The sequence below is a fragment of the Chamaea fasciata genome, unplaced genomic scaffold, assembly GCF_029207755.1.
Source record: "Chamaea fasciata isolate MVZ Bird 193981 ecotype frontalis unplaced genomic scaffold, bChaFas1.0.hap1 SCAF_10, whole genome shotgun sequence".
In the NCBI taxonomy this organism is placed as follows: Eukaryota; Metazoa; Chordata; class Aves; order Passeriformes; family Sylviidae; genus Chamaea; species Chamaea fasciata.
Window position 1 is genome coordinate 2493007 of NW_027094095.1, and position 12998 is coordinate 2506004.

At 47.1% G+C, this 12998-nt stretch overlaps 1 protein-coding gene across 9 annotated transcripts in view; it reads right to left on the minus strand.

Annotated features, from left to right (window-relative positions):
- The window catches only part of PACS2 (phosphofurin acidic cluster sorting protein 2), a 76207-nt gene that overhangs the window by 21256 nt on the left and 41953 nt on the right, over positions 1 to 12998 (minus strand). For 3 of the 9 annotated variants that reach the window (XM_066192019.1, XM_066192013.1, XM_066192018.1), the window contains exons 10-18: positions 11685 to 11775; positions 10920 to 10994; positions 10061 to 10182; positions 9427 to 9559; positions 8668 to 8772; positions 7083 to 7189; positions 6268 to 6422; positions 2883 to 2993; positions 881 to 989 (exon numbers count right to left, since the gene is read on the minus strand). In XM_066192019.1, the coding sequence (XP_066048116.1) occupies positions 881 to 989; positions 2883 to 2993; positions 6268 to 6422; positions 7083 to 7189; positions 8668 to 8772; positions 9427 to 9559; positions 10061 to 10182; positions 10920 to 10994; positions 11685 to 11775 (1008 nt within the window). Of the gene's footprint in view, positions 1 to 880; positions 990 to 2882; positions 2994 to 6267; positions 6423 to 7082; positions 7190 to 8667; positions 8773 to 9426; positions 9563 to 10060; positions 10183 to 10919; positions 10998 to 11684; positions 11776 to 12998 lie in introns of all 9 variants that reach the window. The other 6 variants (XM_066192015.1, XM_066192010.1, XM_066192017.1 and 3 more) reach the window with 3 other exon arrangements.

A 12998-nucleotide genomic window follows, 5' to 3' on the forward strand; every position in this document is an offset into this window, starting at 1 on the left:
AAAAAGAAGGGGAAAAAGTGACACTACCCACACTTTTAATTGCTCCCAATTCTTAGGCAAAGGAGGCACCAAAAAGGGATTTTAGTGGACCAAAAATGAAAAATCAAATAGAAGTCATTAAAAATTAACAACATCCATGCCTCATAGGGAGTTGCTAGTCCCTAACTGAGAAAACTCACATCAGCTGAGTTCAAATCTATTATTCTCCTCTGTCCCTCGATAACAGTGCTTCTCTATCCTTCAGTGACAGCTACTCTTCTTCTGGACTCTGGACCACGGCCACAGGAGGCCCTACATCCTCCTGAATCTTGTTTTCAGGCCCCAATCCTCCCTCCTACAGCCTGCTTATTCCTAAAGAAAAGTTAAAATGAAATCTGGTGATTGTCAGCCCTCCTCAGGAGGAGTCCTGGTGGCTTGCAACTGCCAATCAACAAGGATTTTGTCTCTCCTGCAAGAAGCTCTGCTATTTACACTCCAAAAAGAAAGGGGCCTAGCTCCCTAAACACCAATGTAAAAAAGGTCAGGTCTCATGGAAGATACTTTGTGGGAGAATGCCAAGGTCCAGTCCTGCACACCTAAGGCTGCTCTGGTGAGAGATCCAGGGAACCTAAGCACATAAAATCCATCCATCCATCCACCACCCTTCTTAGCCTGCACTTCCTGAAACCTCTCATATCTTCAAAAAACCAAGAATCACTGCACTCAAAGTAACCCTGCTGCTGTAGATTCACTGAGTGGGACACACCACTGGGTGCAGGCTACCGTGAGGCTCCCAAGGGCTTTCCCGTTTATTTTTCAGACTGCTGGCACGACACGAGAAAAGCACTTTGCTTTCAAGCAGCTGCTGGTCCTGGGAGTCAGCAGGACGAGGGTGTCATACCTCTTCTGTTTGTAGGTCAGCATGGCTTCAGCAATGGGCAGCTGGTGAGCACAGTTTGCCCCTGCTATGTACTGAGTTATCCGGGACACGACGTCGGGTGCTTCCGAAACTGCAGGAGAACAGAGGGAAAAGCATTCAAGTGACTCCTCAGACCACTGCCAGCACTGTCCTCCATCTGCTGACGGGGCCCAGCCAGCTGCATTTGGACTGCACCTTGCACAAGAAGCTCTGCCTACCCCAGAGCACAGTAAAGCTGAATCTGTACTCAGCATTTCTGACTGAATCTGGGGTCTTCTAGATCTGTTAAAAGCTTTTCTCTGTACCTGCTCAGAGTCAGCTTTGGACTTTTTCATGCCTTGACTGCAGGTATCTGCTGAAGAAAGTGCCTGGCCATCTCTCCCAGGTGAGCTGCTCTGCTCACACCAGCACTGAGTCACCTGAGTTTCTAATGAGCTCATGGCCTTGCTGAGTTGACCAAATAGACTGAGAGGGACACACAAGGGTAGGAAGAGCACACAGGTCACGTGTATTTGTGAGATTGTTGTTCATTCAACTCGACACAAAGACATTTCCTAAATGCCTTCCATATTTCTTTGGTTTCAACCAAAGAGCCTCAACTGTGAGATCACAGGAACACAAGCGACCTTCCACAGGCACTTCCACACTTTAAAAACGGGCAATTTAATGGGCAGATTCTTTGTATTTGAACAGTGAACTGGAAAGAGTTGTAATTCTCTGCCAGATCTTCTTGTGCCATCACAGAGTTTCTGTGCAGTTGCCACCGCACAGAAAAAAAAAGCAGAATGCATGAGGTCTGCACTATACAAAAATGAGGTGGAATTTTCCTCATGGCATACAGCATATAACCAACTAAGGAACAGATATGGCTCTTTCTGGATTTCTATGGGTAATGAAGTATTCCTAATTCTGACACAAAAATCAAGTCTGTATTGACATTTTTCCGCATTTTCAAGTGCAGCAAGCAAATAAAGGAAACCAGTTCTTCCCTGAATTCAGGATTAAGGGAAAGTGTAGGTTGGATAGTACACTAGGAGATTTCTAGTCCAGCCTCTTGCTCCAAACAGGGCTGCCTTCACCTTCAGATGAGGCTGCCCCAGGGCTTGTCCAGCCATGTCCCCCATCTGCTGGAAACAGCTCTGAACAATTACCCATGAAGTGGTGTCTCTCCTCTGAAGCCTAGAGGACTTCCAGGAGCATCCTGGGAGTCTCAGGAACTCTGCAATTCCAACAGAGAGAACCACACTGCAATGTCCCCATGCTCATGGTGCTACACTAACTTCAAAGCTTTTTCCTTCGAATAAAATTTCTGTATGGGCAATGCTGCCCACAACAGTGTCAAATCTCAAGCTTTCAGATAGCCCTGAATGTTGCAAATCCTCCTTCCTCCAGTTTCTTTCTGTTCTTCAAGAAATGGAGGAAGAAACTGTAAGCATTCATATCTTAAACAAATTAGTATTTTAACATGAAGTAAGGCTTTAATCTGGCCTAGAATAAACTCAGATCAGAACAGGAACTTGTTGGTCTGAGCCAGGGCAGCTCCCACTTGCTATCACACTGGTGAAGAACAAAATTCTTTAATGAGGATGTTTTCAAGTCTGCTGGCAGGATCTTTCTCACACACAACTAACAGAAGTTAATCTTCCCAGAGCTTCCAAACGTTTTAGGCTGCACAGTTCCCGAAGGAAAGCAATGTACTGAACTTAGCAGCGAGACCTCCACATCGAAGAACAAAGCTGAGAGCTAGGTAAGAACAGCATGACTCAGAGGCAGCTAGTTAGTGCCTCTGGGAGCCAATAACTGTTTGCAAACCACCATGTGCAAGACTTGGAAAGGTCAGCATCTGAAATGGGAATGCGGTGGAGTGAGGAGAAAAGAGGAACAAAAACACTTGTCTCCTTCCTCCTGTATTTACTTGACCTTTGCTAAAATTACTCATTCAAGCTTTTCATCCCACACAGGCCAGACAGACACAGAGCCTTACCAGTGGTTTGTGCTTCAAGTTTGTTGAACAGATCTCTCCAGGCTAGATCTTGGAAGAAGTTGTTGTATCTATAATCTACAGACCCCAGATACTTGGCCACTGGATGAGAGCCTAAGAAAGAAAGGAAAACATGACAGCAGTGCTCTCCAGCACTGAACGCAAGTGCGCGTTTGATCTGTAAGGAATTAAACTCCAAAATCAAAACCACACTAGACACCTCAGAAATAAACTTCTTCAATTATAACCAAGTCATTTAGTCCAGCTTATCTCTACAAGAGGATGAAGATAGACTTCCCGGTGCAGACTGCCTCAACACACTGATATCCTTCACTTGACGCTTTCCCCCTAACAAATTAAGTTTTAAAAGGCCAAAGAAAACAGGACTGGGAAACTGCTGAGGAAATAAATGATTTGGAAGGCACAAAGGCCCTACAGGTCTCCATGTCAGCCTCTCAGTTTTGCAAGCAGCTTTTCCTTCCTGCCCATGGGCTGCACCATAGCCAGGCCACCTCTGCCAAGAGGGGCCAGACCCCTTCCTCCAAGCACCATTTGCACCCCACAACTGTTTTGGAACACTGAGAAGAGGCAGTTTCCCCCCAGCCAGGAAATACAACCCAGGGAGGCTTGTTTAAGGGCTATAAGCTCAATAAAGATGCTGCAATTTGAGACAGAAAACAGAGATCCAGGATTACAGATTACAGAGATCCAGTGAATACTGGCACATGCAGCAGGTCCCTGCTTCCTCTGAGCCTTGTGGCTCAGCTCCTCCACGGGCATGGAAAGACCTCCCTGCAGAAGCTTTGTGTGTCCAGCCTCCAGCCCTGCATGGAGATTTGACTTCACACTTACACTGAGCAGGACAGGGAAGGTGGTCAAGTGACAAACTCTGCCCTGGGAGGTGGCAAAAATTTGCCACCTTCATTTTAGGCCATCTGTGTCACCGAAAACAGACAACACCTCCTAGCAACTACCCCTACAGTCTTTGAACAGAGGAGGAAAGGTGTGCCAGGATCACCCTTCCCACTCACCACCTAGCAGTCATGCTCAGCACCAGTCCAGCACATTCGCAGTCAGCCATGAAGCAGCCTCAGAATTCCTCTAATCACATTATTTTCATCCTTCCTGCACACCAAATTCGCACATCAAGCCACGATTCCAGAGGCCGCAACAGCTGAGTCACCAGCTGGTAACTGGAAACCTGACAGATTCTTCAATCAAGATGACCCCAGCTGCTTAACTGTACTCACCATGGTCCAGGAAAGCTCTGGTGGAAAAAAAAACCCCCCAAACAATAAACCCACTGTCTCAGTCCTCCAAACCTCCAAGCTGATTTCCAGACTTCAAAGAGAGGTGAAAGCAGGAGGTCCCTCTGGGCTGCCCTCAGTGTCATTAGAGACTGGGACCCATCATTTCTCCTGCAGTGGAGTTTTAAGCAGTGCACACAGCACAGCTCTGCACCATGCACTGGAGAAGCTTTCCCACATGCTGGGAAAACACACTGCACATGGAAACAAGCAATCAACAGGAAGGCTCTACCCGTGGGAGCCATATAAAATGTTAAAATATCCCAAACAACCCAAATAACCCCTAACATTTTATTTTATTTTATTTTCCTCTCTTCAGTTGTTTATGTAGTGTTTTGGACAGTAAAGAGTCTTACAGCCAAAGAATCAGTGGCATGGAGCAGGACTGAATCTCCCAGCTCACATGTTTACAGAGACTGAGCATTTCTGACTGCTAATAAACCACTGAAGGCTGACCCTCCTGCCGCTGGAGTGTGTAACTGTGGACTCAGAAGGTAAAACCATCCATGGAAAAAGTTCACCAATGCTAGTTCAAAGGTATTGCAAGCAGCAGAGAGGTTTTCCTTTAAGACATTTATGGCATGGTCACCGTTCTGTCTTGGGTGCTTTTTCAATTGTCAGAAACGAGAGGTGGTTCCTCAATCACTTTAATGAACTGCCAGAGAGCTGGCCAGAAATAAGCACTTGATCCGATCAGGAAATACTGCAGACTTCTATGGAAAAGGCCCCGTTAGAGAAGTTTCTATATTTAAAGTAGAACATAAAAAGAATTCACAGTTCTAAAGCATTTCGTTATCAAAGTGCCAGGTTAATCTTTTTCTTTTTTGATTACAAAAGAAAGTTTTAAGATTAAAAAATTGACCTAAACCCACACTAGTAAAATCTTGTGTTTCACTTTCAAAGAAAGAGTATTTTCAGATCATTAAAAAGTGTAGGACAGAAAACTCTACTTCTGAGGCCAGGAGACAGTCAGCAAGTGAGTAGCAAAGTCTCAGACACAGATTCTCATTCAAAGCACATTTAACCTTGCAGAAATTAATTTTTTGTTGCTGTTTTTACTCCCTAAAGAGCTCTCTCTTCTCTTCCTGCCAACCACTTTGGAAACTAAATGCCTTTTTTTTTTTTACAGAAGGATCCAGCTCTTTTCCTCTGCCTTTTTTATTTAACTTTTGCAAATGCCACCACTGAATGGACAGCCTAACCCCAGTGTTCATGGTGCTGGGTAGCAGCTTCTGATTCCTATGGGAACTGCCATCAGCTGCTCCTCAACCCAGAAAACTGGAAAACACCAGCAAAAAGTGTTTTTCAAGTGTCCTGTTGTTTCCATCTCTTAAGTGCTTGGTCCACACAAGTCAAGCCCTGGACCACAGCAGCACTGCCCACATGTCCCTGCCCACAGCACCAGTGACTGCCCTGCTTCCCAGGCCTTGGACCACAACATTCCTCATGTTTCTGACTGCAAGAAGACCCCTGGTGCTGTTATCAGTCCACTCTGCTTCCCTCAGCACAAGCAATCCAAGCTGGAGAACTTGCCAGCCACGCAGGCTTGCTGAGCTGCTGAAGGAGCACAGAGATAAAGTGTTGGAAAACTGAGGGAAAAACCTGAGCAGACCAGCACGTAAAGTAAAGGTCAAAAGATGCATGTAATTTGAATAATTCAAATTCTCAGCAGTTTCAGAGCCTTTAAAAAAATTTCAACCCCTCCTCTATTAACATTTTCTGAGTCAAGCTCAGGGAGGCCACATCAGTTATTGCTTTGGGAAACACTGTGCCCACTGAATTTAACATTTCAGCCAGGGAAAAGGGCTTTGAGAACAATATTCTGTGCATAAGAGTCTCCCTGCATGGGAAGGTAGTACTTAAGCCCTTGCTTCAAACAAAAGGCTTACAAGCAGACTTGGGCATCAGGAACTTCCAGGTGAAATTCACTCACACGACAGCAGCAACACCAGCACTACACAGTCATGTAACAATTTGCCTCGTTTAACCTAGGGCAAAAGCTCCAGAAAGGCTTCTCCTGAGGGAACACAGCAGATTTCACCCATTCCCCTTCCTGTGAAGAAACACCATTCCTTATTTACCTAGAGGGATGATCAGAAATTTCATGTAGCCGAGCCAGTCGGGGGTTTTGTGAGACAGCTGCTCCACAAAGAGCCTCAACACAGCACTGAGGTAATTCTGGGCTCCTGCCACTGCAATTTTAATTGGGTTTGGAGGCTGTGAATTGCAGTTACAGCTAGACAGAAAAAGAGAAAACATATTTGTAATCGTGCCTTCAAACACATATTTCCGAAAAAGCAGCAAAAAAACCCCCAACTGGTTAATAACAATTATAGCAGAAGAGACTTTGTTCAATACACAAGGCAATATTGCAACAATTCTCAGCAGCTTAAAACATTATTAATAAAACACAACATTCTTCAGTAATTTCTTAATTGGTCTCCCTGCTCCTTCTTTTGCACATTTTGATATTCTAAAGGGCTGGGCTTGACTATCTAGGTTAAGGTGTACCTACTAACTGCTGGGTCAGAGAAGACTCTCAGGTACCCACAGCCCTCAGCAGGTAAGTAGGGGGTGCCTTCAGGAACCGAGGAATTAATCTGGGAATTGCTTGGAAGGGAGAGCAAGAACTATTTAAAAGGTTCTTGACCCATGAGGCAGCCTGCAAAGCACAATCTCTGATCATCACTGCTGTTGGTGACTTGTATGCCCCCACAGGGGGCAGAACAGCAGTACCCCGTGGGGATAAGAGCTGAAGAGCCGCACAATTCTGACTTCAGGAGAGGAGACAGGAAAGGTTTCATGCAGCACTTGAGAAATTAAATCCCTGAGTCCTGGGGCACAGCAGCTGAGAGGCTTTTAGGGCTGAGACAACACAAGCAAGGTGAGAACTTACTATCTCTGTATCCTGGAGACAATTGTGCTGAAAGCTGCCTGAATATCAGCAGAGGAACATGTGCAGACCACTGGCAAGGTGTGCTTTTGCAAAACATCTGAAAGGTACTGAGGAGAGAACAGAATATTTTAGAGTCCTTTTTTTTTTTTTGGTACAGTTTGTCACAAGAAGAAAACCTGCCTTCCCCAACCTCCCTGAGTATTCTCACACCCACTCCTGGGCACCCTTCCCTGTGTCTGATTTGAAGGTGATTAGGAGGCTATTTCACAAATGCCTCCTCCCTGCGCAGCAGCCAAAGGAAAGCTCTCCTTCTGGAAAAACGGCAACATCTTCTTGACAGACACAACACCATATTCCAAACACGGCAAAGACAGCTCCAGAGCAGCACAGTTGTTACAGCCACAGAGGGCAGGGCAGCAGCAGCAGCAGATCCATTCACTTAGCAGACAGCACTGGGAAAGAGCAGGCACTGTCTACCTGCCTGCTTCTGGAAGTGCAGTTGCATCTCTCTGATTTCCATTTTAAAGAGGCGCAAAGTTCTGCCCACCCTTAAACACTGAAGGAAGGGAAGGGTGCCATCACACACATGTTCCTCATGAAGGACTGTTTCCCCTCCATGCAGCTGATGGGGACACCACACACCTCAGGTACACACGGACACAATTATGGCACACAGTAATTATCTCACACTTTCAATTTCTGCAGGACTGACCTACACACCCCTGTCCATAGCCTTCATGCCCTCTGATACTGCAGGCACAAGCTGCCAGAACCCCTGGAAGATAATCTACAACATCTTCCGTCCACCTCCAGAAGGCATTTCTCTGTCTTCCAAGTACAGAGAAAGGGGAACCAGTAGCTCAGATGGTATTTTTGCTCTCTCACACACTGAGACCCCAGTTCTCCCAGAAGCAGAAAGCCAAACCAGACAATCTCTCTCCACAAGCCTGGCACAAGTTCCCCAGACAACAGCCACCCAGCACATGTTCATTGGTCCTCTTCCATATGTATTTTATTGCTTTCTCAGAACAAGGTTCCAAAAGGAGCAAAATTTGTTCCAAACCCATAACAAACTGCCCCATGTTGTCAGCAAAAGGAAGTATTGCTCAGGGTTCTCCTTAAAACAACTATCACTCAGCTGGGATGGGGCAATTCCTGCAGTCAGCAATCACAAGCACAGGTACGTGGCTACAGAGCTGACCTGAAATATTTTCTCCTGTTCACTACCTACGCTCAGAAATCTCAGCCTAAACCACCCTAAGGTCAGACCTCCTTGCTTCCTTTGTCCCAGCCTACCACAATTTAGAAGGCTTTTGAGTGCAAGGGTTTAGTCATATTCCCAGTGTGCTGCTAACCAGAAGGAACGGCATTGCTTGGAGGAGAAAACAGCTCTGTGGAAAGGCTCAGGTGGAAAAGCTTCCTAGGATCCCAGCATCTCCTGGTCAGATCAAATCCAGCCTGTGGGCACTGAACACTCTGCAGGGCAGCAGAACCTACTTTGGAACTGCAGAGCTCAAGGCCTGTCCATTCCTGAGGAGGGACAGCACAGGAGAACTGTGCTCCAGGTAACGTCTCCTGCCTTTACCTGGCCTTGCCAGTCAGATGTATTGACAAGAATAATGTTTTCTGGCAGCTGGTCGTCGGAAACCAGGATGTGATTTAGCTGATCGTACACTGTTTTCCTGGGGATCTGGAAATAAAGACACAGAGAAGAGGGATACACATAAGAGGTGTCAGCTCTAACCATCAAGCCTCCAGCTCTGGCAATTGATGAGGTGGCTGTGCATGCTGGCCAGTCAACCCACCAGCAAAGGCACACTGGGCTGCTGGGACTGACACTCTGCAGCCTCTTCAACATTAGCCACCGTGGATTTGTTGGCCATTTCTCTTTCTGCTAGGCACTTTTACTTACATCACTTTACACCAACTAACAGCAGTCCAAGAACTGAAGATTCGTAAAGGCCAGATACAATCTCCATCAAGGAGGGAAATAAGTGCGTCCCACAGCTAACAAAAGCATGGCACGTATGCTGTGCACAAGACAGTCCCTAGCAATCTGCCTTATTTCAGAGTAAAGGAGTAATTCCTCAACACATCCCTTTTTATTTCTCATTCTAACAATCTGTTCCAGTGTTTCAAGTTTATGGCTGGCTGACAAAGCTACAAGCTGGCAAACCCCAGCAGACTGGAAGGAAGATAAAATTTTAGCCAAGACATAAATTCCCTTCTTCCTGAAGCTGCGGGGCCCAGTTCCTTCCCAGCAGGGACAGAGTTTGAACCAGAAGGAAAAGGAGACAGAGAGGAGAAGTGTGAGTGGCTGGAGAGCCAGCAGTGCCGTGCACACCTGTAAGTGGTGCCGGGTGTCTGGGGAGCGCTCGTTGTCCAGGCTGTTGGCTCTCTCGTTCTGCGGCCGCACCGGCTGCCTCTCCTTCAGGGATGTGCTTCTGCCCCGGCGCCCCGTCTGCTTCCCTTCAGACCTGCTGGAGGGAGAGATGTGCTTACATTCCCAGGGCTGGCACATTTCTGAGTGAGACACAGCCCTCAAATCCCCATCACCCAGCCTGGCAACGTCAGTAATGTCAGCAGAAGCGCCGGGGAATTCTGCACGTAGATCTGAGCTAGCCTGAGACGCGATGATTCTGCTTCTGGCAGCATACAGCACACAGTTCAGCACATTCCCAGGAGTCCCAGGATTACTTCCACAGCCCATGCTAACACCCACATTACCTCTCTGCTATTGCTACATCAGCATAATAAGATCCAGCCAGACAAACTGCAGCCACACACCCCAAAGCAGCACAGAATACCTCTGGGCATTCATTTATCAAGCGCTCCAGGCCCATCGCTTAAGTGCCCAAACACAAGGAGGGTGTCCTTGCAGTTTAGTGCCTCCTTAAGGCCACCCTGACCAAATCCTAGTATGCTGTCCATGACTTCTTGAGCAGCCCTGCAGCAGGCACAGCTCTGTCCCCCTGTACCTGGTAGATGGGATGATGAGGGACTCTGTCTTTGTGATCTTCCCACTGGGTGGGAGCTTCTCCACAAACACATCTGGAGTGGGGAGTTCAGCCTCCTGGACCTCAGCTTGCTGGTTAGACTCCTGCAAAAGCACAGGGAACAGAGTTACCAGGAACAAACCCTCCCCCTCTCTCTCACCTTGGGAGCTCAGCTCTGGCTGGGGCACATTGAGCCTGCCTCTTCCAGACATCCCCCTCACCAGCAAAAGGGAGAAACCAGTCGTGGCTATCTGGGACTACCCGTTCCCAGCTCTGCCTCACAAAGGAGCTGGAGGTAGGAAAGGCATTTAGATAAAGCTGTTTGGAACAGGCACTCTCACAGCTCAAAGCCAGGGACATGCTTCCTCACGCAATGCAGATGAATTCGTCTTACCCAAATGAACTAGGTAAGAGAGAAAGACTTGTGAGAAGTGTTACACACCCCACATTCCCAGCAGAGCAACTTGAGCTTTGGGATTTTTACCCTAGGACCAGCTTGATTTCTGCCAATTCAACTTCAAGTAATACTTCTGTCTGATAAAATGGAATACCCTTGAGCATCCTTTACGTGCTCAGTAGCAAACTTTGGGCCAGCCTTCCTCAGGCTGTTTGAACAAAAGGTCAAACAGAGCATTTCACCTGCAAAAGGCAGAAAGACAAGAACCTCCAAACTACGGTCAGGAGGAGAACTCAGTGCTATCTTCACTGCAGCTGATGTTACCTGTGGAAGTTGTGTTGCACGTGCAGCTACATGGACAGACAGATGCATCCCACAGAATGCAGCCCACAGCTGACACCCAAACTCACAGCAGGAAGGTCAACAAGTGCATTTTCAACTTACATAAGGGACAGTGTCAGAAACACTGTCGCCTGCATGTTTGGTTCCAAGACTCTTTGTCTTTTCAGGCACTTCTACCTGCTTGAGAGAAGAAAAATCCTCAGGAGGTTTAGCACCAGCACAGTTTCCAGCCACGCTCTCTGGGTCAGGCTGTTCAGAACGGATGCCTCTCCATTTAAACATCACACAGCTCTGCAGCATGGCCAGCAGTGCTCCCTGCTCACACCAGGACTGCACACATCAGTGTGGGATGCGGCAAAGCTGATGCGCAACACACGGGAGAGGCAATGAAGTGCTCTGGGGTGGGACTGACACTTTATGCCCGTCCAGGAGGGAAGAGAAAAGCAGCTCAGCTGCTGCTGACCATTCACTGTCAGCCACCAGGAAAAGCAGCCCAACAACAGCAAAGAAAAGCTTCCTCCACAGAGTGCTCGGAAGTCCCCAAAACTCCCAGGCAACATCTCCCATCCTGGCAGTCATTTCAGGCAAAAGGGAATCTGAAGCTATTCACACCATCAGCAAGCATTCAATGAATAACCCGAAGATGCACCCTTGAGTTAATACAATATTTGCATTAAAAAAGAAAATGGAACAAAAACCCCAAACTGGCCAAAAAAATCCCCAATCCCCAAAAAATCCAAACGGGTTTCCTTAGCAGAAAATTTCTGTCTCTGCATCTAAATCTCTGGAGGGGGTCAGACAGGGTGCCTTAATTTACACATGCAATTAGAGACAGTGCAGATAGGTAACACTTGAAATGTGACTTACAGGACTTGGTGGCTCTCTCTGGCTCCTGATGCTATGGATGCTACCAATTTCTGTCTGAGAGCTGGAGTGTGACAGTCCTTCAAAGTAAGGTCTGAATGAGGAAAGTAAAACCCATTTCTTATTACCAAAAACACTGACAAGGCAAGCCCACCACATTCACAGTGAAGCAACATGACAGTTCCCTGAAGGTCTTACTGCTCCCCAATAGTTCCAGTACATAGGCTGCTTTTGAAAGGAGAGGAGGGTGTCCAGAACAGTAAGAGAAGCCAGAAAGTCCAGGCATTCCTGAATCTAGCTTTTGACTGACATACAGCAAGTAGAACTACTGCTACCCAACCCTCTGCTCCTGGGTAAGTGACTCTTGGGCTAATATGCATCTTGTTTCCAGCTTGCATCTGGATTTGGCTGCCAGCCCTAGGCTCCAATTACACATTTGCTCAGTAAGATAAGGTAGCACACACAATCAGATTGTGCTTCCACTCAAAAGGCAGCTCATCACATCAGGCTACAAGACTCAATTACAATGTAAGGAACTGATTTTTTGTTGTCGTGGGAAAAACCTGCCTCGAAGCCATCAACATTTATCACATCCTCTTCAAGATATGAACACAAGAACTGGACCTAGGAATCTACAGAGTGTCTCCCCAGGACCACACACATTAAGTTCCTATTCCAGCATTACTCCAGCAAACACATATCCCAGAACAGTCTGCTCCTCAGCTCCAGGGAACAGGATATGAACTCTCAGCATGCAGAGTAAAACATTCTGGCTTGTTTCAAAGCAGCTGCTTACCACAACACATCTATTTTCAAATCCCCTTCAAGGTAGGGCCTACCAACTGGCTGGTATCTTGGGTTAAACACCAAACACCTTTACACGCCAGCAGCCCCACCATTTCCACTGCTGTCCCGTGACATCTGGCTCACTGACAGGGAACAGGTCTAACATGTCTCTCCAGACTCAGAATCTATTCTTAGGCCAACGAGGTTATTCAACATTAATGAGGACATAATGACACCTGGTAATTAGCAGATTTAGCAGATGCTGTACTGACCAGCTAGAGTGGTCAGTGCCATAAATCTTTGTTTCAGAGCCATCACACACTGAGGGCCTGAGCATGCAACCACACACCAGACAGAAGCAGGAGTGCAGCTCAGTCTCACATTTTCAGTCTTTAACGAGCAGAGATGTGACACAGCTCTGTTATCTCAGTGCTCTGCATCTGCTCTGAGCCAGCAACCCCCAGCTCAGCTCTGCAGTGCTGGGACTGACCCACACGAGTTCTTCAAGAACAGCCTTGAGCACATCTACGT